Raw genomic sequence first — 27,274 nt, 5'->3', positions numbered from 1 at the left:
GTACATTATGGGTTATACTGCACAAAACAGATTATAAATAATGTTTTTAATTAACTATATTTTTGTTTGCTGTTCTTGTTTATGGTTAAAAGGCTATTCATCTTGAAAGCAATCAATTCAAATATGCTTTAAGATAGCAAGTTAACTTTAAAATTGACAGGATAAAAAGTACTACTAGCCATAAATCAAGTTTGTAAAGCAAATGCATTTTTAAAGAAAATTAAAGCTTTAGATAATAAAATGCTGAGATAATTAAAGGGTTTGCAAACTTGTGCATCAAAATATATTCAATTAAGTTTGTCTTTAAAAGGGAAAAAGAAAGGAAAATACAAAATAAAATGCTAAGTGTAGCCAAATTAGAAAGTGCATTGAAAATAAGCTGGATCAATATAGCATTATATTATGAAAGCAGAATGAAACAGATGCACTCACTGAATGTTTGGTGTGATTCCCTCCAAAAGCACTATATTGACTCCTCCTATGTGAGCAGAGGCACAGGTTTCAGTCATCTTCTGGTGCAAAATGTCTGCGATACAAAAAATACAGTGCATAAGAGAACATGACATTTAATTTCCGTTTGGCAACAAGAACTACTATTGTTGTTCATCGTTACATTTTATCCAAAAAAGGTTCTATTGTCTGGTTTAAGAGTATAATTACTACAGCTACCTTTAACTTGATCATTAATGGGGAACCAAAATTGTTAAATGAAATGAAATGTTGGCTTTAAATGAATGAAAGTGCTCTCCCCTCATATTAATTATTATTATTTAACATTAATTTTATTTGTAAATCTGCAGTAATGAAAAGGCAACAGGATGGCACTTTACCTTTCATTTTCTCTTTGAGCGTAAAGCTGCCATGGATTTTCTTGAGCTCGGCCTCCATGGTCAGTCCTCCGATGTCGGCCTCCAGGTGGGTGCGGTTAACCATCCCAATCCCGAATACGATGAGCGTCACATGCTGCGGCTCTGAGCTCACCAGACTACGCTTCCTCTGCAGCTTGTTGGGGCTGGAGGTGTCCTGCTCGTTCTCGAAGATAACTCTGCAGGTGGGGTCCGAAGGGCTCCTGCCACCATCTGAAAAAGGAACAACCACCATGACTTAGCATTGAGATGGGCAAGGCCAACAGAGGCACTCGCAGCCAAACAAGGCACACTACTTACAAGGCCAGACTGGAGCCGATCCATCTCAGATAAAGCGTTGAAAAGAATACTCAATCAATAAGCACTGAATAATTTTAAAAAACCTAGATAATGCTTTATGACAGATTACAATTTCCAGAAATATATATTGTCTTAAGGAAATATGGAATTGAATGTCTGAGGAAGGGGTAACAAAAAACAAAAAAAATACACATTTGATAGATCGATAGATACAAGACAGAGGCACAATCTTGACAGGAACTGGAACTGATACACACAGAAAATGGGTTTCTATTCAGGATACCATTTCTTATTATAAGAGAGGATATACAGTTAGGTCCATAAATACTTGGATAGTGACACAACTGTCATCATTTTGGCTCTGTACAACACCACAATGGATTTGAAAGGAAACAATCAAGATGTGCTTTAAGTGTAGACTTTCATCTTTAATTTGACGGTAGTTACACCCACATTGGGTCAACAGTGTAGGAATTACACCCAGTTGTATATGTGGTTCCTCCCCATTTTAGGGGCTCAAAAGTAATTGGACAATTGGCTGCTCAGCTGTCTCAGCTGTTCCATGGCCAGGTGTGTGTTATTCCCTCATTAGTTCAATTACAGGTAAGCAGATAAAAGGTCTAAATTTGATTTCAAATGTGGCATTTGCATTGCATTTGGCATGTGTTGCTGTTAACTCTCAATATGAAGTCCAAAGAGCTGCCACTGTGAGTGAAGCAAGCCATCATTAAAACAAACCAATCAATCAATCAGAGAGATAGCAGAAACATTAGGCGTGGCCAAATCAACTATCTGGTACATTCTTAAAAAGAAAGAATGCACTGGTGAGCTCAGGGACACCAAAAGGCCCGGAAGACCACGGAAAACAACTGAGGTGGATGACAGAAGAATTCTTTCCCTGGTGAAGAAAAACCCCTTCACAACAGCTGGCCAGATCAAGAACACCCTCCAGGAGGTATCTGTGTCAAAGTCAGCACTCAAGATAAGACTTCACCAGAGCAAATACAGAGGGTTTACCACAAGATGTAAACAGGAAACAGGAAGACCAGATTAGAGTTTGCCAAAAAACATCTAAAGAACCCTGTACAGACAAAGATCAACTTGTACCAGAATGATGTGACGAGAAGAATATGGAGAAGGGAAGGAACTGCTCATGATCTGAAGCACACCACCTCATCTGTGAAGCATGTTAAGGCATGGGCATGTATGGCTGCCAACAGAACTGGTTCCCTTGTATGTATTGATGATGTGACTGCTGACAAAAGCAGCAGTATGAATTCTGAAGTGTTTAGGGCTATATTATCTGCTCAGATTCAGCCAAATGCTTCAAAACTCATTGGACGGCGCTTCACAGTGCAGACGGACAATGACCTGAACCATACACTTAAAGCACATCTTGATTGTTTCCTTTCAAATCCACTGTGGTGGCATACAGAGCCAAAATGATGACAATTATGTCAGTCCAAATATTTATGGAACTAACTGTACATGATTGTCAAAACAGCCCACATAAGTGTAAATCATAGTAAACAACATTTCATCCAATCAAATTCAATTTTTCTGTTAGTGCCCCATGTATAATCCCTACCGATTGGTGCTGCCGTCTCTGGGGAGGTCTTCTCCAGGATGCCGGTGGGGTCGGAGATGAGGGAGTAGAAGTTGAGGAGTTTGTACATATTCTGCCAGCACTCCGCAGAGGGCTCGCTCTGCTCAGAGACGGTAATGGAGTCCGAGTCCTCCATCTGGATGGTCATGTGATCCGCAACGTCACGCGAGCCCTTGCGGGAGACCTTGGAGGTCCTCCTCTCGGAGCGGCCCAGAGAGTTCTTGTTCCGCGGTTCTTTCTTGCTGTTCTCTACACCCGGCGCCCGCTTGTTCTTCTGATTATTTACCCGATTGGCCCCGTTGAGGCTGCCCCGTGAGCTGCGGCTGAAGTCGGAGGAGCGGAAGTCCCTGTGCTTGCGGGTCTTGAACGTGGGTGTGGGCGAGGCTGAGCCGGCGGTGTAGCGGCTCAGCTTGATGTCGGTCTGGGTGGCCTTGATGTCGTCGATCATGGTGCTGAACTGATGAATGAGACGCACTAGCGCCATATCCACATGTTGGCTAATGGACTGGCAGGAGATTGTGAAGTTGCAGTGGAAGGTGTTGTAGTGGCGCCGGTTGAGGTCGTGGAAGGACAGGGCGCTGGTGGAGTTCTGGGGAGTGCTCATGGATTTCTCCATCACCACTGCGTTGATGCTGAAGGTTTCAAACATCAGGGCCGGCTTGAAATCCAAAGGAGGAAGATTAACCATGCCTTGCCTGAAAACAAAATAATAAAAAATTATATATATACACACACACACACACATTACTGGTCAAAAGTTTTAGAACACCCCCATTTTTCCTGTTTTTATTTAAATTTAAGCAGTTCAAGTCCAGTGAATAACCTGAAATGGTACAAAGGTAAGCGGTGAACTGCCAGAGGTTAAAAAAAAAAAAAAGTTTAGGTTACCAAAAACTTAAAAATAATGTACATTTCAGAGTTCTATACTGTGTTACTACACCCTCTTATGCATTATTTGGCAGTGTCACGCACAGCTCCTGTGTATAGAAGTTACACTGTATTCCTACAATGTGCACATCGTTTGAAAGCTTATTCTCTTGGCTACCAGCGTGTTTCCTTCTCAAGCACATCTGATTTACAGTGTCCGTGTCGCCTGCTCGGGGGGCGGGGAGGGGGGGCGTAAATGGGGGATACCAAATCATGGGATACCAAACACTTTGCAAACAACACAACAGTGAAGAGTACACATGGGATTAAAGAGAAGCACATGGATTTGGTGCCCTTTTAAGGGTACCAGAGGGGTTTGTCAGCTTAAAGGATTACATTTTGTTAAACAAAACGAGTCCATGAAAATGTACAGTGAGGGAAAAAAGTATTTGATCCCCTGCTGATTTTGTACGTTTGCCCACTGACAAAGAAATGATCAGTTTATAATTTTAATGGTAGGTGTATTTTAACAGTGAGAGACAGAATAACAACAAAAAAATCCAGAAAAACGCATTTCAAAAAAGTTATAAATTGATTTGCATGTTAATGAGGGAAATAAGTACTTGACCCCTTCGACTTAGTACTTGGTGGCAAAACCCTTGCTGGCAATCACAGAGGTCAGACGTTTCTTGTAGTTGGCCACCATGTTTGCACACATCTCAGGAGGGATTTTGTCCCACTCCTCTTTGCAGATCCTCTCCAAGTCATTAAGGTTTCCAGGCTGACGTTTGGCAACTCGAACCTTCAGCTCCCTCCACAGATTTTCTATGGGATTAAGGTCTGGAGACTGGCTAGGCCACTCCAGGACCTTAATGTGCTTCTTCTTGAGCCACTCCTTTGTTGCCTTGGCTGTGTGTTTTGGGTCATTGTCATGCTGGAATACCCATCCACGACCCATTTTCAATGCCCTGGCTGAGGGAAGGAGGTTCTCACCCAAGATTTGACGGTACATGGCCCCATCCATTGTCCCTTTGATGCGGTGCAGTTGTCCTGTCCCCTTAGCAGAAAAACACCCCCAAAGCATAATGTTTCCACCTCCATGTTTGACGGTGGGGATGGTGTTCTTGGGGTCATTCCTCCTCCTCCAAACACGGCGAGTTGAGTTGATGCCAAAGAGCTTGATTTTGGTCTCATCTGACCACAACACTTTCACCCAGTTCTCCTCTGAATCATTCAGATGTTCATTGGCAAACTTCAGACGGGCCTGTACATGTGCTTTCTTGAGCAGGGGGACCTTGCGGGCGCTGCAGGATTTCAGTCCTTCACGGCATAGTGTGTTACCAATTGTTTTCTTGGTGACTATGGTCCCAGCTGCCTTGAGATCATTAACAAGATCCTCCCGTGTAGTTCTGGGCTGATTCCTCACCGTTCTCATGATCATTGAAACTCCACGAGGTGAGATCTTGCATGGAGCCCCAGACCGAGGGAGACTGACAGTTATTTTGTGTTTCTTCCATTTGTGAATAACCGCACCAACTGTTGTCACCTTCTCACCAAGCTGCTTGGCGATGGTCTTGTAGCCCATTCCAGCCTTGTGTAGGTCTACAATCTTGTCCCTGACATCCTTGGACAGCTCTTTGGTCTTGGCCATGGTGGAGAGTTTGGAATCTGTTGATTGATTGCTTCTGTGGACAGGTGTCTTTTATACAGGTAACGAGCTGAGATTAGGAGCACTCCCTTTAAGAGAGTGCTCCTAATCTCAGCTCGTTACCTGTATAAAAGACACCTGGGAGCCAGAAATCTTGCTGATTGATAGGGGATCAAATACTTATTTCCCTCATTAACATGCAAATCAATTTATAACTTTTTTGAAATGCATTTATCTGTTTTTTGTTGTTGTTATTCTGTCTCTCACTGTTAAAATACACCTACCATTAAAATTATAGACTGATCATTTCTTTGTCAGTGGGCAAAAGTACAAAATCAGCAGGGGATCAAATACTTTTTTCCCTCACTGTAGGCATTCTAAAACTTTTGTCCAGTAGTGTATATGGTAGAGATTTCTAACGACTGTGGGATGCAGTGGAACGCAGGAATTCCCTGGACATTCAGCTGCAAATGGGACAGAAGAAATCATTGAGATAATGCCCTAAAGATGGTGAGGGCTTCACAGTAAATCTGTTTTTAAATTACTCATGCATAACCTAATCATGGTAGCCATCAAACATTATGAATAGTTTTGTAATGTTCTTGCCACTGAGAAATTAAAGTTAACTTCATACTGAACAGGTGCAGCCACCCCCCTCTGCCCTCACATGCGGTATAATTTGTAAGATCAGAGATGATTGAACCCCTGGATAAAAGCTTAAGAATCAGGGTGGTATTAAAATAAGTGATTGTGTGTACAGGCAAGGATATTTGAATCGTAGAATGATATGAAAATCCAACATTAATATCAATACATCCGCTCTGATCAAAAGGAAAGAGAAAAGAAAAGGGTCAAAGGCTGCTTAATGACAGTGCTGTAAAATGATCAAACTAACAAAGCACACAGCTGCTATCAGATTTCTTTATATCCAAATCTGAGAATTTACAAAAACAGATCAGCTAACATGTTTTTCACAAATATACTTAAATACAGAGCTTTGTTATACAAGAGGGGAAAATATAAAGCCTGAATGCAAGTCAGCAATACAACACTAGCGTACAATATGTAGGTGGTCAGAAAATTTATACATACAGCATTACTTTTTGCTTGGTTATGATATATGGAGTGTTATTATTTACAATGTTTTTTTTATCTATATAGAGGTCACTTCAGTTGTTCTTAATTTGAGGGGTACTTATCAACTAGACAACTAGTTTATTGAGAATATCTAGGACAACTAGATTGTTCAAATTTTCACAGACAAGAAGATATCCTGCTGGTCGGCCATTAGATCCTTAACTGACATCTCACCACGTTTCAAAGCAAAATAGAAATATGTACTTAATAGCTTAGATGCTTTCATTGTTATTTCCATCAGATTCACAGGAAACAACAGGTAACCCGTACCTTCTTGATCGTTTATTTTTTCTTTCTTTTGAGGTGTCCGAATCCACAATGTCCGCTCGCAGGCATTCGAGAGTTCCTGAGAAAGAGAGGTGTTCCCCGAAATACATCCTGTAGCTGAGCGGAGCCGTGTCTTGAGACTGGATGCCAGTGTGACTCAGCAGGGGTTTAAACACAACCTGTGGGAACAAAAGAACTGATTGAGGTAAAACATCCTCGGTTTGGCATGAGCACTGCCAACAATATATCTGCATAGAAGAGGAAAACCACACCCCCCATTGAAGACATCAGCTCTCACCTGGGCATCAGCCAGCTGGACGGCGGGAGGGTTCTGGTTGCCCTCTTCTATATCCGCGATGTCATCCTGGCTGGTGCTGTGCTGGGAGTGCGTGCCATCCAGGGTGTTCTGGTCACTGGACAGCACGGTGTTGAAGTCAGAGGCCGATGGTATCGTAGGGAGATTATATGTAACTCCTTGGAAAACAGCAAAGAGGAGGCTACAGTCTGTGTCCGGTAACGAGAAGTAATTGCCTTCTTTTCCAAAATCATATTTTCTAAACTAAATTCAGTACAGCCATTTAGACCCATGTGAGGCAGGCACTTTGAAAATCTGTTGTATAATTGATTTATTTTTCACAGTCAATGTTCTCCCCTGGTCATCTATCTCAATACTTTATTTCACTTCCAGTAAAGACCACCCTTTTTATGTGTTTTTTCTTGCAAACAGATTCTGCATTCATTCCAATAACGTCCTATTTACTCACATTTCTTGCCAGTGGGAATCCTTCATTGTTAGACAAGCGTATAAATATATGACCACAATGACAGAACTGTATTGGTGTTGATGTTTATTGATGATTATGACGTTGGACCTTGCTGAGGGTGCATTCAGGATATGCTATATGAAGTCAGTATCCATGTTTGCATTTTACATGCAGGGCCCTACCTGTCTGAAGGCTGTTGTGCCCCGATCTGGTCACAGGAGACTCCTGCACCACACTCCCACGGTTTCCAACCGCGTTCGACATCCAGTTGTAAAAGCTGACGGAGGAGGGCTCTGAGAGCAAGGGGTGCTCTGTCAGCATGTCTGAGCCAACATTGTTGCCTGCATATTGAGAATGAAGGAAACAATACCACAATATCAGGAGCTGAACACAATATTTATAACAAGTAAGAGAATAAACAGGTGTTAGGTTGTCCTAAATATTGAGCTGGTTTAAAGAGTATTTTGCTCTAGTTCTGAGGTCCCTGTGAGGGCTGTGTGTGACATCTGGACGGGGCTGGACTCACCTGTCCGGGTGAGGGAGCTGCTCTTGGCCACCACGGTGTTCCTCTGGGGGGTTCCTTCCAGCAGGTTGTGCAGACTGGGGAAGCTGCCTGTCAGGTAGCTCAGCAGACTCTCTTTCCTGGGGCTGTCCTTCACTGGTAACCCTGTTCGGCTCACATGGGCAGGGGAGTCCGCAGCTGTGTCTCCGCTGGTGTAGCTCAGAGACTGGTATGGATGGATACCCTGGAAATGTATGTGCAAATCATGAGAGTGGTTTGCAATGAGTATGAGCTTAATATAGAAGGAAACCCAAGAACCATGCCATTGTAGTCAAATACAGTTAATTAAATGTACAGACAAAAGCCTAGATACGAATCTGATTTTAAGGACTAGGCACTGCATGTTTCCACCATTTTGTGAACAGAATGCATTTTCACACGTTCCCTCAGTGGGTGCTCAATTCAGACTAAGAGGTAACATACTTTTATTTTGAGAGCTGACTCGCTGTGGGTGTGAGACTTGGAGAGTTTCCTCATGATCTCTGCGCCGCTGACGGGGCCCGAGGTCACTCCAGTGGGAGGAGGGCGAGTACTCGTCCCCTCGAGCAGCATGGTGTGTTCACTCACTGTTGCTAACAAGGGGACATTGGGGGGTTAGGCAAGAGTTGCATACTCCAGCACAAACAAAACACTAGAACCTTTTAATATAACTAGAAAATACCAGAACACCACAATATATTCACAGCATTACAACATCAACAAAAAAATGATTCAGTATTGTCTCACCTCAAATAGCTTATTACAACATTTTCACATTTTGTTAGATACATTGAGATATTTTAAAAAGGTGCCTAAAAAAAACGACAACAACCTGGTAATAATATTCATTCCACAGCCAAAGTCCCAGTTTTCTTACCTGCATCAAACTCAAACTCTGCCCCATCAGCACTGGTGTCACTCTGCAGGCCTCCGCCATTGTCCAGCCCCTGGCCAGGCTCGTATGCTTGGGACTGCTCCTTGGGCTTGGGCAACTGTGCTGGCCGCATTAGCCCTATAGCCTTAAAGCCTTGAGTGACCACAATGAACTTCATCCACTGCCTGGCCAGGGCCACCAGGCCTTTCTTTAAAGTCACCAGTGCTGGCAGGCCGTCGTTCTGAAATGACAAATTAGATTAGTCAAATAAAACAAAATAATCTGTTTGCATATTGTGTTGTATGAAGATCAAGAATACAGCACACAATGTTCACTGTTCTTCTCTTGATGAAGCATACAATGACAAATTTGCTTTTGCTCCAGTGAAATCTATTGCATGTGTTTATATGTTGCTAATCCCCTGTCACCTCCAAATGTTCATCTTAAGTACTCTTAATCCTAATATATTAATAGTTTAAATAAAGTGTTCTGGGAATCCGTGCTGTTTTTGTTGTGGTTTTTACTCTTTTGTTGTCCAATAATGTGTTCTTACTAATAAATTAAAACATTTAAATCTACACATTCTAAGAAATAATACTGAATAAGACATTAGTAATAAAGGGGTGCATGTCCATAGCTGCTGCTGCTTAATCAACATGTCAGTGTGCCTTAATAAAAAGACTAATTGAGATTATTAAAAGAACTGTGAGATTATTAATCAGTAAGTGCTTTAATTAAGCAGACTAAATGGCAACCTTGGGCAGGGAGGAATGCAGACTTAGAAACCAGGTACCCATAAAATGCAGGGCCCTGCTTATATGATATATGTACTATACTTTTTGATCTTTAACCTTTAGCTTTATATATACTAAAATACATAGGTTTTCGGAGGCCCACTTACCATGGTGGCTTCCTCAATGACAGAGTAGTCTGCCTGCTGTAAATAGCGATGCAGGATGTTGCACAACAAACAGGAAGGGTTCTCGTGGAGATAGCGAGCCCTTTTAGTCACTCTGTTGTACTTGCTTCTGAAAGGAATGTGGATGCTTTTTTTCTATATAAATACAAAAAACACACACGTCATGTCAGTGCACTCAAACTATAGTATTCTGATCACACAACATATTTGCTTTCAACATGTAAAGCATGTGTGAACATTTCTCACAACCTTCAATTCAAACAATATTGTATACTTATTTAAAAGAGATATGTTTCTGGAGTTTGAGGAACACCGATTCAGCCCATAGAACTCTAATTTCACACAGAGGGTGTGTAAATAAGGGATAAAGTGTGTGTTTGTGAACTTCCATTGGTGTGTTGACCCTCATCTCGTATTTTTAGACGTAATGCATGACTCTAATGAAGTGGACAATTACCAGATATTCAGAAAGACTAAAATGAAAAGTCCGGAGTGTGCTATGAAGTTTGTTGAGAAAGGGTAGTGCAATCCAGGGTCAAGGTGGATGGAATAAAAGCAGTTCAGGAGATCAGTAGATAAACAGCAAATGCAGTAGAAAATGCCCTTGTGCATATTCTACTCTACAGGTTTAAAACCTTTAGGCAGAGATTTCGGCAGAAATAAAAACAAAACCATTTCAGCTAGAGGAAGCCAACATCTCAGGAACAGACACAAACTAGACTAACCTCCTCTAGTTCCGACCCAGCTTTATATTCAAGACCAGGAAGAGGAAAATCCACAATAACATTTCACAACACATTTATGTTTCCCCATGAATTTCTCAACTTCAGGAATAAACGGAGTGTGTCCGCGGATCAATGAAATCCAAGTATGAATCTGAAATAGCCTATATGTGGGAGACTGACAGATATAAAACAAATACAATGGCAACAAACAGTTTCATTTTCCCCCGTGCTATGCCGCTTGCAGACCTTCCTCAGAATATATTATTGACATGCGGGGTGATTAAAACACTGTTTGTGATGAGTGCATTAACCGGATCATCATTAATTTGAAACTAGCAGGAAAGCCCTAGATTAAATTAATCATTGAATGTAGTGAACTGTGTTACTTTTCTATTGTATCTGAGTGCATGATATGCAACTTAGTATAAATTGGCTAAGACTTATGACAATGAGTGCAATATACACCGATCAGCCATAACATTATGACCATTATGTCAGTGGGTGGGATATATTAGGCAGCAAGTGATCATTTTGTCAGGAAAAATGGGCAAGTGTAAGGATCTGAGCGACTTTGACAAGGGCCAAATTGTGATGGCTAGACGACTGGGTCAGAGCATCTCCAAAACTGCAGCTCTTGTGGGGTGTTCCCGGTCTGCAGTGGTCAGTACCTATCAAAAGTGGTCCAAGGAAGGAAAAGCGGTGAACCGGCGACAGGGTCATGGGCGGCCAAGGCTCACTGATGCACATGGGGAGCGAAGGCTGGCCCGTGTGGTCCGATCCAACAGACGAGCTACTGTAGCTTAAATTGCTGAAAAAGTTCATGCTGGTTCTGATAGAAAGGTGTCAGAACACACAGTGCATCGCAGTTTGTTGTGTATGGGGCTGCGTAGCCGCAGAGCAGTCAGGGTGCCCATGCTGACCCCTGTCCACTGCCGAAAGCACCTATAATGAGCACGTGAGCATCAGAACTGGACCACGGAGCAATGGAAGAAGGTGGCCAGGACTGATGAATCATGAGTTCAAGGTGTTGACTTGGCCCCCAAATTCCCCAGATCTCAATCCAATCGAGCATCCGTGGGATGTGCTGGACAAACAAGTCCGATCCATGGAGGCCCCACCTTGCAACTTACAGGACATAAAGGATCTGCTGCTAACGTCTTGGTGCCAGATACCACAGCACACCTTCAGAGGTCTAGTGGAGTCCATGCCTCGACGGGTCAGAGCTGTTTTGGCGGCAAAAGGGGGACCTACACAATATTAGGCAGGTGGTCATAATGTTATGGCTGATCTGTGTATTTTGTTACAACTAAAAAAATAAAATTGCATTTCGGAATGGCCTAAGCAAATGTAACATCTCACACTGCTTTCAGGCCCAACGCAAGTTGCTCTTACTCACTCTTATTGCCATTGAATAACTGGAAAATATTTCTTAAAATGTTGAAAGGGAGAATTAGCAGGACTTGGAAGAAATCACTTCTTCATTGATTTCTTATTGTTCCATATATCTGCTTTGCACAGGAAATTAGTCAATTATTCAGCAGTATGAAAAATAAAATCGATAATGCACAGAAGCACCTTGTCTGAAAAAGACAGTTAGTGCCAAAAACAGTCTCTCTCTATTCATGTTTATTAGAGACATATTAAAAAAAAAAAAGTCATATATACCCACTTTCAATACTTAATATCTCAGCCCGACTGGACTAGTCTGATCCAGTTTGTGGTACATTTATTAAAGGGAATTAAAAAGGGCTGTTGAAAGATTACTTTATAGACCCCCATTATGGGGAATAGTCAGGAAACAAATGTGGCAAATGTGAATTTAAATTAAACTAATATCCACTTCCATGAGATGCTTCTGATAAAAAACTTCTGATCTTAAGTTCCGGAGTTATCCGAGACCTCACAATACTACAGTACGTGTAGGTCACATTTAGAGAAGATTCAAAGCTTTACCAGCAAACACCAATAGCATGTATATTGATGGCTAAACAGTAATATTTTATAAAACCATGACAATACAGGGAATAATACCACCTTGCATTAAATATATTTTCTCTAATTTACCAAAGTTTTAAAATTAAATTGCAATTCACAGAGTTAGCTTGCTCTGTGTGGGATATAGGCACTGTGTCAGTCACAGTGAACACATTATGTCAGAAATAAAAAGCTGTTTCTGGAAGACTCTATAAAAGTTATACCTCCAAAGCCTCGGTCATGATGCAGCCCATTACAGCACACACCCGGAGAGTCCCTTCAGTGTCCAGCTTGTTCAGAGAGGATTTCAGCTGGTCAATGGGAACAAGCCAGGCTCCAATAGCAGGTGTTGCTGTGCTTAGAAGATTCAGTTGCCTGTTTGCATGAACAAGAAAACTAATTTAGATTTGCAACAGAAGGAGAAAAAAAGACTGTTCTCCCATTATTATTTTTTTTTTAAATAAAATAATACGATTACTCATTTCGAAATAAATGGCAAACTCTGCAATTAATTCATTTGCTTTCCTGGAAAATGTAATGGGTAGCATCACACAGTTTTTAAATATCTACATATAAAGAAAAAAACACTTGCACAGATGCAATACATGGATACATGGTTTTATTCTCTAGACTATCCTGAATACACATTAAGGAGGAGTCCATGGCCTCCAGTGAGTAGCCCATACCTGGAGAAGGCCTGAGCAGGGGAGCGCACATTGGTTGGGGCTGCGAAGCTGAACCAGATCTCCTTGATGGTGAGCTTCATGCTGCTGGATTCAGGCGGCGGAGGCATGAGTGGCAGGTCTTTCTTCAGGTCGTCAGACTCCACTCCTTCATCCTGCTCCGCAAACACAGCACCGGGTCAGCACCACTCCACAGCACAGCACCGCAACATTCAGCACAATAACAGTGGCTTATTCATTAAACCAATCCTGCAGCATTAAAACGAATGTCAACATTTTGCTAAAGTACGTTAAATGAGTATTAAGACACTGGCACTCCGAACTTCACTGCATAAAATAAAGCCACATTCAGTGTTCAGTACCTGTGTTGTTTAACTTTTCAGAAAGCTTATAGAATAAGTATTGTAATTAAAGATACATTTTAACCAGTGTAGAACAGATTTATTTACTGCATAGACCATGTAAATTCTAACAAAAATGATTTGTTGACTATTAATAAAGGAAATGCTTGAGGCCAAAGCAAGTTTGATATAACAGTTTCACCTATATGGCTTTTATGGCTTTTATGGCTCCTGAGAATCCTGTTATATCAGGGTGTATGACAAATAAAATAAATGGCTATGAATGCCTTTTTGAGAAGGAAATGACCATGAAGATTAATAAAGATATCCTGACAGTGTGACACCTAGGCTCTACCAGAAAAATCATCTTCCTCACCTGGCATGACTGGGTCATTTACAACAGAAAAATACCTATCACTTTTGGCACCTTGGCTTTTCCATTTTATTTTATTTTTCCAAAGCAAAAAGAGCAGGTAAATTAAAACAAATGAACACATGGAAAGTAGGTAAATGTGCTCTAAAGCACATCCTGACAGGAAAACAAATCTGTGAATAGTACAGCATAAAGAAATGCGTGTCAAAAGGGAGATCAAACGCTCACAGGAGACATGCAACTCAACTGAATTGTGAAGGTTTACCTTGGTAAAACTGATGATCTGCACTGTTTACTTCAACCAAAAGCTATAGTGCTGTACAGAATTAAAGCACTTCATGCATTTTTTTTTAAATAAAAATTCTCTGCCTTTAAAACAAATTATTTTCCCCAAAACAATCTTTTCTATTTAGTTCTACACAAAGGACACCGTACAAGAAATAATGACACAACTGGGGGCAAATCAAATTGTGTTTGTCTGTAATCTATAAATCAATTTTCTTTCAGTTTGAGAAAAGCCCAGATCAAAGCACAATACATCACTCTCTCTGTGTTGTACTACAAGAGTAACCCAATCTGTCAGCCATTTAGGAAATTAGACCAATCTATAGTCTTATCACATAATGACATCTGAAACACAGCTACTACATGTTATCATACGGGTCTGGCAACTCAGCTTCACAAAATAGTACAGAAACAAAAGTTCATCAATATTTTTGATACGCATTATTTCAATAATTGCCAAATCATATTTTTCTAGACAAGATTAATTGAATATTGACATGTAGATAAACATTCTAATTATTATTTTCAAAACCACCTTTGGTAAAAATAACTAATCTGCTTGAATTGTAAATCTACAACCCTAAAGCTTAGAAATCGGAAGAACTCAATAATGTCTTTTTTTTTTTAAGCGGAGGGAACATATTTCAGTGCTGAGAAACAACCGCATATCTTGTTAGTAATGTGTGTCTTTACCATTGAAACAGACTGCATGTTTTCATCTAAAGGAAGTTTGACTGCAAGAACTGTGCTAGTCACCCCACTGTGCTGTCACTCACCTGTTCGTCGGAGTCAGAGTTGCCGTTGACGTCGGACGAGGGGCTGGCTGGGTCGTGCGGGAGATTGTCCTCAGACACGTCGGTGCTGTAGCCACTGCCAGTCTGGGACCCAGAAGAGCCATTGGACTTCAAGATCCCATTCCTTTCAGTGGCATCTGCTTTACCCATTACCCCAAAGGCACTATACAGAACAGCTCCAGACTGCCTGCCTCCTAAATACGATCAATAACAACAGGGGAAGGAGTTAAAGTAGTGGTGGGACCAACACAATTTTGCCGTTATTCATTTTATTTTATTTAATACTGCACATTGTGAATCTCAGTCGCGGTCCGTTAGGTTTTTGTTGGGTGGCATTTCAAGACCATGCAAACAAAGACGGCTCCTTATTTGTTTATTTCTCACAAAAGAATCTTCTCGGCAGCAGCAGATCCCTATCAACTGTGTGGTGTTTTAAATAAACAGCCACCTGTCCACTCCTTATCGGGAATCAAAACTGCGATGGGAAATGTCAATCTTGGGATGGCACAGTGTTGTTTATATGCAAATGAGGAAGATAATGGCGAGATAATATTGACTTGGAATAAAACTGATATAGACATCAAAGAATGTTGCTTTTTGTTAACGTAAGCAATGTCTATTTCACTCTTTGTCTTCAGCTCTCATACAAATATCACTGAAGGCCATCACATGAATGACTGAATTAAAAAGTTAAAGGTGAGATGACTTTCACACAACAGCCCTTGTGACAGGCCGTCTGCACACATCCCTCACCTTTGACAGTGAGGTTCTCGATGCCGCACTCAAACATGATCCAGCCCCATTTCTCCAGGCTGCCCGCAGTGCGCGTCAGGTCCGAGCCGCCCTGAGGCTCCGTCTCGTCCACGAAGGTGAACTCGTCCAGCTCCTCCAGGCTGAACAGGACTTTGGACTTCTCAAAGGGGATGGCAGTAATGGCACATGTACCAATGTCTAGCAGGAACAAAGAAATTAATTCATATCAAAGCAAATTAGGATGAAGTTGTGTTATGTTACAAACAAAACCGTAAAAGCACTGACTGCTGCTACAATAAACTAGAATGGAGTCACCAAAAATTTACCTGATAACCATACATAAATAATGGTCAAATCTTTCATTTTCAGCTTGGTAACACTGCACCATGGAATAAATACATATATTTTTAAATACAACAACTGATGACCAATTCAAATCCACTCCTCACATCAGGTATGCTGCCACGTGGGAACCCTGTCTGTATGGCCCACTATACAGAGAGATTTAGATTTACTAGATGTCTAAGGCCTCTGCTTGAAACCAGTCAGTAAATCGTTGTATCCTTTTTCTACAGGCACTTACCTGCCGTGTCAAGGCCTCTCAATTGGCCATGAATCCGATGGATATTGAGTTTGGCAGCTATTTCTTTTCCTTTCTCTATCCCACAGTTAGACCTCAGAGAGCCAGAAGACTGCGGCTGCATTTTAGTTGCAGATGCGTATTTTTCGAACATTGCAGAAGGTCGGCCGTGTTCTGCGGTGTTCGCTCCTTCTTCCACGATGCCCCTACAGACATACAGAATATCCAAACACAACATTCATTACAAATGAATGGATACTTAATCTATAGCTTTTAACTACAAAACCTTAAAAAATTACCTATTTAATTAATATTTGATTATTTTGAATATGAACTACGATTTCTACATTGGTAATGAAATAACAGTGTTATAACAGTATAACAATGGGAAATAAAGTGGTTTCATTTTATTTTCTTAATAAGAGCTACCTGTCCTTTGAATTATACACTTTGTTTGAATACAGGACAAAAAGTGTGATTAGGAGAAGACTGGAGTATAGAGGTCATCTACTATAATAATGTGCAAAAGCATCCATCACGTCACCTGTTCATTCGCAGTTGAGTCGCTATCCTGTCGAAGCACAAAGCCACAAGAGACACGTGAGTGACGTTTTTACTGGAGCTTGAGGGAGAACCTTCTTCCACTGAGGCTTGTAGGAGACACAGATTAACCTGTGGGGTACAACAGAAAAGGGACACATTGTTTTTAGAGGGCACTGATGCAGACAAATACTAAAAGGAGAAGAGCAGCTGCTAAATAAAGAACAACGCCAAAGGTGTTTTAAATCCCAAGATGGATTTTAAGAATACTCTGATATTGACTTCTGTAAACTTCTATGGATGTCTTATTGTGTAATTAAAAAGGTCTCAGTCAAAATCTTTGAAATACACCTCAAAAACAGCACAATTTTGAGAGCTAACAGTTTGTTAAAATCCTTACCAATTCACTTTCTGGTCTTGAGTCTCCATTTTTTGTACAGAATACTACAGAACCACAAAAGTTCCATGATCAAATATCACATCATTGCAGGATTTGGTCCACCTTTCTCCTGCACTCACATTTGTTTTATATACCGAGGTGTGAGGTTTAAATAAAATGAATACAGTAGATCGATTTTTCCTTCAAAATAAGGCTGCTCATATCCGAGTGTTGTGTATGGAAGGTGTTGGTGTTGTATCTTAAATTTCTAGTCAAGGAGCTGTCTGCCAGCTCTGTGTTGATCTAGTGCTGGCACTAACCTACGGGGGAAAAGCCTTGAGAATGACTAAGCATTGAATGGCACTGTAGCTATGGTACCAACCCTGGAGTTAATATAATCCGAGTACCTTGGGAATGGAAACGTTGGCCTGAAGACCTTTAATTTTCACATTGTCCTGTTTTGCTGACAGGTCTGTCTGCCCATGTCCTGTGTTTGTAGCGCCAGGCATCGTGCCTTCTACCTTGGATCCCCTGGATTCATGCTTTGCAGAACTCTAAAGAGAAAAATAATGTTTCAGATGACTTGCAGTGTCTTCCCCAATGGCGTATCCTGACACACAAAGCAATACAAGAACCATAACTTCAAGAAGAGAAGCAGTGGGAAGGCAGCTGAAATGTGGAGCGTTTATGCATTGTTTATACTACAGTGAGAGGTCATGTCAATCAGCTTCCCCCTGCTTTAATCAGTCTCTGGTACATTCACATTAAGATGTTGACAATGGGAGGGTTAGTAGGTGTTAAAGTGAAGTCATTTGCCAGATAACAGCATACCCTTTGCCAACCTGAATAATATATTATAACTGGATTGCAGTGTTAGTATTGCCAGCATATAACTGTTGTGGGATGTATGAATTGCTTAGCCTTCAAACAAACAGAGAAAAGCCTTTGTCCTTGCCTAGTAATTCCAGGTCATAAACATTTAAACACATGCATTTATAACTGTCAAACACTATGGGTATAATATAACAAATTTCAATTTAACATAAAACTGATGAGGATTAAAAAGAGATAATTGTAAAGGGATAATTTTGAAATACTGAAAATATGAATACTGGAATAATCAGTTATATGTTTTTTTTCTTATAACTGTAATGGAAAGTATTAAATACTTAAAAACCTTTTAATACGGAGGGGAAATAAAATCCACACATTATACACTAATGTTTTTCTAGATTTCATGATAAAGATAACGTATGAATTCCTGGCTTTAATTATTAATGTTTTTTTCATGGAGGAAAGTGCTTACCGAGTCTGAGACCGTTGATTTGCTGATCTGATAAGCTTCATTCAGCACCTTGCTGTGCAGATCTTCCAAAATAGAAGCAGGATGCCGGCTGCTTGCAAAATGAACCATTGCCTCAATATATCTGGGAAGAAATAGGAAGAAATTAATCAACTGCCCAGAACAAAAGAAACACAAAATACCTATCCGATTTAAAGAGAAAATGAAAGATGATCGCGGCAATACTTACACAGCAGCAGAGGCTGAAACTTACAAGGTAAAGGACAAAGTTCACTTTTGAGTATTATGAAAATTACAGCAGCTTATGGCTACTGCAGATGGGTCTTCTTACTGTGAATGGGTCAAATGCGTATAACGTGCAAAGTAAATGAGCAGCTGAATGTCTATAAAGACACGACTATTGAAACGCTGCAGGCTTTTTTCAAAAACAAAGCCTCATTCATTTCTAAATCTTGGGGGTCTGATTAGTACGGCAAGGCTGTTCTCCAGCATTCCCTTCATTGCACAAAATCAGCACCAGGGAAAGACGGGCTTATATCTTGGCATTTCATCAAGTAAGAAAATATCTGTTGTCTCCACGCTGTCAATCAAAGCCGTTTCTAATACCTGTCCAATGCTTCCGCCACAAGGGGTGTTAGTACCACATCAACTGCCCCCTTAACTTCCACTATAGCGGTGGTCCTGGTCTGGGAGAGGGGCTGGTCAAGGCTCCAGTCATCCGTGATGGTCTCATCATCTGTGTTTTCCATGGCTTTCTTCTCTAATGGAGTATACGGTGTACTAATGACAGCAAGAAGAGATGTCGTCCATTAGTGTCCTGATAAAGGATACATTTCTCTACTGCCAGATTTTGTGTTCCAGCATGAAAATGTCAAATGTCTGTTGTTAAGACAATGCAGTGCTCATGTTTCTGTTACATCATGTTAAAGGACAGTAATGCACTTTGTGAAATACCTGGAAGATCCTCCCATGAGCTGAACACCTCTGTCGAGTAAAGAACTGGCAGCAAGACCTTGTTTCAGAACCTAAAAACAACATGAAACAGCATGATACATGATAAGAGAAAAATCTTCTCTATAGGTTATAGTCGTAGTTACAGTATAAACCCTAATTTTTAATGCAAGATTTTGCATCAATACATCATAAAAGGGGAGAAATCAGAAGAATTATTGAAGCTCTTCTTACATGATCATGGTCACTGACGTGAGCCCACCAAGAACACAAGTATACCTTAAAAGCTGGAATGGAGAGCTGGTCGAAGGAGGAGGAACTTTCCTCACTGGTGGGCGTGTCCAGATCCAGTGGGCGGTGCAGAGAGGACTTGGAGGTCCTCTTGTTGGTGGGCTGCTTCACAGACCAATTGAAGGCCTGGTAATGGGCCAGGTAGTTCTGGTAGCAGGCCATGACATGCGGCTGGGAGGTGACCTGGCCTGCATCGGGGATCTTATCCACCTCCACATGCTCAGCAGACTCCTCCTCTATCCCCAGGGCGGACACAAAGGAAGCCTGGGAGGCGTGGCTGGGGATGGGCAGGGGCCTGGGCTCCTGTATGAGCTCTCCGTTGATGGCGTATGTAAGCGGCCCCTCCACACTGTGGTAGATGGAGCTCCTGCTGTAGTCGATGGGCTGCGCCTGTCTCCTCTTCTTCTTCCGACCAGGGTAGGTGCCGGGCCCCTCGTCGCTGCTGATGGGTTCGAACTCCTCGGCAGCCGAGAAGTAGGCCTCACTGTCCGCCATGGACATGCTGGAATCCATGGAGCGGTACTGGTGGAAGGTGTTGGAGTCGGCTGAGGGAGTGAAGGGGAAGGAGCCAAAGCTGCGGCGCTGGCCCGGGGAGTCCAGCACGTTCTCGTCGCTGCGGGACACTTCGCTGCTGAACTGGACCCCAGCTGGAGGAGGGGGCTTGTCCCCGAACACTGCGGCTGAGAGGCTCTTGGTGCTGCCCAACCGGGTGGAACATACCGAGGCCTGGCGCTTGAGTGGAGACCGCAGAGGGGACCGCAGGGAGGCCCTCTCCTGGACACTGCTGGGTGAAACAGGCATGCTCTCGGGAACCTCCGACAGGACCCTGAGAGAGTCACAGGCAGGGCAGGTCAGTACGATGAAGTACACACTGAGTCATAACCAAAGCCGAGTATAAATGTGCTTCAGTTACTTCGCTATGGAATTTCTGGTGGGAATAAATAGTTGCAATAAAAATAAATTACACCTCACAAAGCAGAGTTTCTCTTTAGAAAGGCCCTTGGGTAATCTCACCAGCGACTTTCTCAGAAATCAATAGAACTAAGGGCAAAAGGATATTAAAGAACTGATTACCTCTACATGCTGTTCTCTGCAGTAAGACTGGCCTTGAAAGCTTACATTCCCCAATCGTTCAATTATTTTTTAACAACCTGTTATACTGCATAAAAAACTTTCCTCTTAGGTTTCCCCTTAAATGTGGCCCTTGAGTTTAAGTGCGTTCCAAAAACAAGTCAACTTACTGGTTCATGGAAACACTGCTGTATATGATACTATAGTCTTCCAATAACAAAGGGTTTTACACAACTGGCCACGGACCCACAGTAGCTACCCCACTCTTAGCAGTGTATGCCAGTGGTACTCACTCTCCATTGGTGTCCTCTGGTCTGGCAGCTGGGGGGAACTCCATGGCTGGGGCGTGGTCCTCAGTGCTGGGCGAGGGGCTGTCCTTCTCACTGGCCAGCAGCGGCAGCGCGGCACTCGAGGTGCTGTTCTCCTCAGAGGAGGAGGAGGAGCTGTGGGAGCGCAGGGGCACCTGCAGGCTCAGGTGCTGTGTCTTCTTCTCCAAGTCTCCACCAGGCGAGCGGCCATCCCACTCTTTCCTCCTCCCTCCATTTGACTTACCTGGACAAGGAATATATATGTATAATTATTATAAGAAAATACTATTCTCTCAATTTCAGTCGTGTTGTGTCCAGTGTTCAGCACGTTTGTGAGTGTGGGTGCATCTGAGAGGCAGCAGCAGTCACCCTCTGAGAGCTTGGGCGTCTCCTTGGTGATGATCCACTCTCCAGGCTGCAGCAAGGACTGGCCGTAGCACATATCAGACTCCGCACTGGAGCTGGAGAAGGCCGAGCTGCTGGACGGCGTCATCTCATCCAGCCTGAAGAAGTCCAGCCCTGTGGCCGTGCCCCCGAAGAACCGGCAGCCTCCTAGACAGCCACACTTGTTCTTACTTCTCTTATTCCTCACCACGTCTTCTGGCCAGAGAAACCAGAGCCTAGGCAAGACACAAGAACCTCAATTACAGAATTCTAGAAGCAGAAACTAAGAAAATATATGAACCTCGTTTTAGCATGTTTGTAATTATTGTTGCTATGAAACAAACACAGCTTGATGCTGATGTGTATCAAATACATTAATGCTGCCTTCAGCTAAAGCATATAGGTTTGACCCCTTCTAAAAATAATGACTTATGTCCACGTTTTCAGCCCCCTGTTAATACTAACAGAGCTACCAAGATGGTGAGGGCAGTAGCAGCTCACCTCTTGGTCCTGCCATCATGCAGCTCTAAGAACTGCCGTTGCACTTCGTGTTTGGATGGGTGGTCTGCGGCAAGAGCCACGTCGGCAGTGATGAGGCCAAAGTTGACAGAGCCGGCCTCCAGCCAGAAAGACCTTCGCAAGACCGAGGGCTGCACTCCCAGCCTGCAGCTCTCTTGCTGCTCGATGTACTGCCGGATCTGGACATCCTGCACCACCGCGCTCACTCCCTCTCCCACAGCCTGATTGTGCAGGTTGCAGTTGGCCAGCCGTATAGCGTTGGTCTGAGAAGCAGATATAAACTCTTAGTGATAGCAGTACCAGAAGACAATCTAATTATTATTAACAGGTAAAATACAGATTAACTGTCAAACCATAGTACATAAAGTCAGTGGAATTAAGTCTGGCTAACAATGTAGGTAGGAAAAAAAAACATGGCAAAGTGCAAAACCCCACACCTTGATATTTGCAGCACATCCATGTTCCACAATGAAGAGATCCGCCCCATCCACAGACAGGCGTGTCATGGTGTACTTCAACTCCTCCGAGGTCCGGCAGTGACCCGGGACACAGGCCAGCTGCAGGTCAGACACAGCATTACAAAAGAAAAGCTCAGACACTACAACAAGACAACATGACATCAAAAAAAAGAAATGCAATGCACAGAAAAGATTTGGGGTATTGATTGCTTGCATGTTTTATGCTGAAGGAAAAACATCCATAACGAACAACACAGGAGGTGTAAAGCAATAAAAGTTGTGGACCTTTGACTCGCAGATTCGACGATCGACTCCATGCTGACAGATGACCACAGGTTTGGGTCGCTCAAGCTGGAACTCCCGAGACACCACATGGAAAACAAATGTCTCCCCCCATTCCAGCAGACTGGCCAGCTGCATGACGAAGAGACGACGACAGCTCGGTCAGAGTCACAGATCAACATATTAATAAGCTCATATATCACCACACCATGCCTAACCATCAGAAACCTCATGCATGCTGCTTTATAATAACCTTCTCTTTAAACGAGCTGCTGGAAAGTTCAATCAGACTGCGCCAAATCTCTTACCACCCTGCGATTTAAACTTGTTTTTTGTTTTAACTCTGTGCCAATAAAATGTCATAGCCAGAACACCACCCACCCTGCTAATATTTTAAATTGCACAACTACAGCGGGAAAGATCTTATTATATCCTTGAAGAAATCCTTTGATCTCCATTTCCTCTGACAGATTTACTCATAAGGGCACAACAGGGAGACAAACACACATCTAACACTTATCAGGTCTTTTCATCTCCTCACTTGCATATCCATGGCAGACCTCCCAACCCGTCGCCATCCGCTATATGGAATTTTATTATTTTAATCACCGAAGGAATCTGTCCACACTGAGTGTATCTAGAATGCATTTCTTTTATTAAACAAAGTTAATATCGAAGCACACGTTGATTTAGAATGATTCTTTCATGGCTTTTAGACCTCATTTAATCCCTGAGCTAGGACTGTTTTAAATTAGACTGCCAAACGCACCGTAAACCGTTTTATGCATTTAATTTGTGTGCACCACTCTGAAGCTCTTAATATGGCAACAGTCATTCTGACACAGGGTGAATCCCCTTTAATGCATTATAATATTACATATTTTTTCTTGTTTTCCTTTTTAACTTTACTTTACAACAGGTTCTCTTCATGATTAGAAGTTTACAGAAGGGTAAAAGTTGAATGTGTACTTGGAGAGGAAAAATTAATTAATGCATCACAATAAAGAAGCTCACTAGAGCTGCTATAATAATGAAAGGACACTAGATTTGGAAAAAAGCATGTGCCTTTAACTTTGGATGACTTCTTATCCTGAATTTGATTTGAGGGGAGACCATACTGTACCAATATCCAAAAATGAGCATCATTGTCGAAAGATTAAATAAATGTGAGGGTTCTTTTGGCGTTACCTGTGGCATGGTGACTTTGGCAGTCAGCGCCCCAGCCTGCACATCGATGAGCCAGGCGTACTCCAGGCTGTCGCTGCCCAGAGGCAGACCTTCAGCAGAAAACATGGCGTGAGCCCGGAGCTGCAGGCCAGACAGGCTGATGTGTCCTTCTCGCAGCACCCCGTCCACAGCAGGTCTCTGCAGCAACACACACGAACACACACATTATCAAGACTGGAGTTTAAACACTATAGATAGGACAAATAAAATAAAAAAACCTGGAAGCAATATGTAAAAGGAGTGTGTTTTACTGCCAAACTGTTTCGCTTTTCCCACCGTCTGCTAACTTCTCTCAAATCTTTAAGCATGTGCCGTATGGAGTATTTTTCAAAGATAACTTATACAAATTAATATATAAATAAATAAATAAAATAATACATCTTCTTATTAGCCCTTTTCATGTTAATATATTGCACTTTTCCTCCATTCACTAATTACATGTAATGCCAATGTAACTATGTGAATCAAAGTAGTTTTCATCGCCAACAAATAACACTGCAGAAGAACATCAAGACATTTGTTATCCAGACGACAATTCTCTATCGTTGAATGATAAGGTATATACCCCAGATAGGTACTGCTCATCAGTCAATGCTGCTGAGATTCTGCATTAAGTACAGCTGTTAAAAATAATGTATTTTCAAGTCTAATGCATTCACAATATTTTCAAATCAAAGCTTTACTTGTTATGCTTTTATGACCATTTGAAGGGTGAGTACAGTCACTGCCATTCATGGTGTACTTATATTATTCAGAGAAGCAGAACTGAGCAGTTCGGTTTCCCGAGATATAATCGAACTGTCAGCTTAGGCCTTGGGAAAAAACCTCTTGCATACAGACAGCTAAAACTAAAAGCTAAACTTCTAGGCACCTCAGGGCCAAGTTCATTACAGGAGCTGTATCAATTTCTGATATGCTGTCATTTCCAAATTGCTTCCCATAATTTAATTTTCAATTGCAAGCATACTGTAGCAGGCTGAGGTAAGCACAGTTAAAACATTTTAGGATTGACTACAGAAAATAAATTTGTATTGTGAAAACTAACTCTCGGCATGAGATCAAGGAATCAAATTAGAAAATAATAATGAAAATAGCAACTTTTGTATACCAGAAAATATTTATTTGATTACTTATGACTTGTCATTCATTACAGTCCATCCACAAGGCATGTCAATTCAGAAATGTTTTTAAGGTGTCAGAATAGAGACCTTGAGACATTAGTATTCAATACAGCGACACCCTGAATGACTCATTAATGTACCAACAGTGACCGTACAGGTTATATGAACGCCAGTGAATTCTGTTTGTTGCAGATCAGTCTTGTTAGACTTAGAATTATGGAACGTCAGCTTGTCTTTTATTATTATTTATGAAGGGAACTTAGCATTTTTCATTATAATCTATGCTTAATAAAATTGTGCACCAACTCGATTTGGTTTGGCTAAACTATGCGTGAATAGCACATCATATAATAGAAAACTTGATGTTTTCACTGTAGTTTCACAAAGTACTCCAATCACTTAACTTACAACTTGAAATAAATAAATGTATACATATTTCTGAGATCTGCATATAAAATCAAAAACAAGATTAGCCATTTAGTAATAAGAAAAACAGGTTTCATTTTGTTTTTAAAATTAAAATGAAGCAGAAATTATGCCTTACTCCATTTGTGGAAAGAAATATTCAGATTAATATCTCAACAGCAACTGATGACAGACTCCAGTGGAGCCCCCTCCTCTCAGTTAAGCTTACCTGATAGTTGTCACTCACAAAGACATGCACTGGAGACAGGACAAGCTGAAGCATGGTTTCCTTGTATCCTTTCTTCATTTCAAAGCACAGCCTCTCCAGGTAGGCCGCAGGGCACTCTGGGCCATCACTGCTGCAGTGCTGTGAATCACAAAAAAACAACACAAACAAAATAAAAACTTGTGTTTTTAAACTTTCAACTTTACTATTACAGTATGCTTATAATGCATCAAACTGTGGTACATCCCAGTGCTTCTAATTAAAAACAGCACTTCAGGTTTCCCAATCAACAGGAAGAATCAATGTAGCGCGTCGGAAATGAAGTAATTAATAGGCAAGAGAGAAAGGAACTGTATCAGACAAAAGATTCAATATCTGAGAGCTGAAGGTACAGATCACTTCTGTGAAAGCACTATAAGGAGGATAGAAACAAAAAGAAAGGTGTTCTTAATGAAAAACATATAAAAACAAGTGCAAGATCAGATTAAAAGCATTATTCCTTCTATTCAAATCTGAGGTAAAATATATATATACATATATAGTAACCAGTATCTGCCACATCTGCCCATTGCTGTAGGTCTGCTCGTTTTTGGTACACCCAAGTTTTCATTTACTTTATTGAAATTTTAATAAAATGGATCACTTCATTGACCAGGCCCTGTTTGTTGCACTCAGTTAGAGATTTATTTGTTCCCTAAAGAAAGGTATCTTTAAATCAATTGCTCTCTTGAAGCTGAAAACAACCAATAAAGTCTAATTATACATAATTTTCTCAATTCCAGAAATGTAGATCTCAGCATTAAGGAAATTAGCAGAGGTACCCCTGGAGCAGATCTGTTAAACCCTGACAAATTGTATACAGAGCAGAAAGGACGCCTTCTGCTTCCATGAGGACATTCTACAGTTCTACACATTCTACACATATTTTTCACACTTTGTAGATGATCAGGAATATTAGTTTCTTTAAAGATGAAAGGAAAGTAGTAGTTCATCTCTCCTGAAATGGACTTAAAGCATTTGGCATTGTCTAATTGGTATTTAATTCAGTATCATGACCATTTTATTAGTGGGATCAACACAATTCCTGACAAAACACTGCAGTAAAGAGACTTGCATGTTCACAAAATTAATAATTCACCTGAATTTAGTGCTATACATATGTTTTTATTATTATTCAGTTACAAATAATTGCTTTTTAATTTGCTTTATTCTCATGTGCATTGTACCACCAGTAAAATATTCGCAGACAGCCACATATCATTTTTCAGTGCTTCACAACCCCCTATCCCTTGGACTATAAACTGCATGTTTTTCTGTGTGCGTCACGAGTGTTGACTCTCAGGCAGACATCAGAGAGATAAATCCTGTGAAACTGCTGTGGCGTACAAATAATGTTACTGCTCATTAAAGAGACAAGCCTACATTGATTTTTGAGCATTACACATCACCACAACTTAGAATATGTCCAGGTTACATTATTTCTCACTTGTGAAGTTCCTTATTTAGATTTGT

At 41.4% G+C, this 27,274-nt stretch overlaps 1 protein-coding gene across 11 annotated transcripts in view; it reads right to left on the bottom strand.

Moving 5' to 3' along the window:
- The window catches only part of kiaa1109 (KIAA1109 ortholog), an 86,922-nt gene that overhangs the window by 27,269 nt on the left and 32,379 nt on the right, over positions 1 to 27,274 (bottom strand). For all 11 annotated transcript variants that reach the window (XM_066719826.1, XM_066719827.1, XM_066719830.1 and 8 more), the window contains exons 21-48: positions 25,766 to 25,903; positions 23,972 to 24,148; positions 22,787 to 22,915; positions 22,481 to 22,600; positions 22,026 to 22,306; positions 21,510 to 21,760; positions 21,126 to 21,384; positions 19,750 to 20,587; positions 19,474 to 19,544; positions 19,126 to 19,299; positions 18,523 to 18,643; positions 17,624 to 17,770; positions 16,842 to 16,969; positions 16,301 to 16,503; positions 15,718 to 15,915; positions 14,947 to 15,158; positions 13,175 to 13,326; positions 12,713 to 12,863; positions 9,772 to 9,924; positions 8,874 to 9,111; positions 8,441 to 8,589; positions 7,982 to 8,201; positions 7,638 to 7,796; positions 6,990 to 7,165; positions 6,695 to 6,870; positions 2,755 to 3,467; positions 831 to 1,079; positions 433 to 526 (exon numbers count right to left, since the gene is read on the bottom strand). In XM_066719826.1, the coding sequence (XP_066575923.1) occupies positions 433 to 526; positions 831 to 1,079; positions 2,755 to 3,467; positions 6,695 to 6,870; positions 6,990 to 7,165; positions 7,638 to 7,796; positions 7,982 to 8,201; positions 8,441 to 8,589; positions 8,874 to 9,111; positions 9,772 to 9,924; positions 12,713 to 12,863; positions 13,175 to 13,326; positions 14,947 to 15,158; positions 15,718 to 15,915; positions 16,301 to 16,503; positions 16,842 to 16,969; positions 17,624 to 17,770; positions 18,523 to 18,643; positions 19,126 to 19,299; positions 19,474 to 19,544; positions 19,750 to 20,587; positions 21,126 to 21,384; positions 21,510 to 21,760; positions 22,026 to 22,306; positions 22,481 to 22,600; positions 22,787 to 22,915; positions 23,972 to 24,148; positions 25,766 to 25,903 (6,077 nt within the window). The remainder of the gene's footprint in view (positions 1 to 432; positions 527 to 830; positions 1,080 to 2,754; positions 3,468 to 6,694; positions 6,871 to 6,989; positions 7,166 to 7,637; positions 7,797 to 7,981; positions 8,202 to 8,440; positions 8,590 to 8,873; positions 9,112 to 9,771; positions 9,925 to 12,712; positions 12,864 to 13,174; positions 13,327 to 14,946; positions 15,159 to 15,717; positions 15,916 to 16,300; positions 16,504 to 16,841; positions 16,970 to 17,623; positions 17,771 to 18,522; positions 18,644 to 19,125; positions 19,300 to 19,473; positions 19,545 to 19,749; positions 20,588 to 21,125; positions 21,385 to 21,509; positions 21,761 to 22,025; positions 22,307 to 22,480; positions 22,601 to 22,786; positions 22,916 to 23,971; positions 24,149 to 25,765; positions 25,904 to 27,274) is intronic.

The sequence above is a fragment of the Amia ocellicauda genome, chromosome 13, assembly GCF_036373705.1.
Source record: "Amia ocellicauda isolate fAmiCal2 chromosome 13, fAmiCal2.hap1, whole genome shotgun sequence".
NCBI classification, from domain to species: Eukaryota; Metazoa; Chordata; class Actinopteri; order Amiiformes; family Amiidae; genus Amia; species Amia ocellicauda.
Note: the sequence above shows the minus strand (reverse complement) of the source record. Positions and strands in the feature narration are given on the sequence as shown.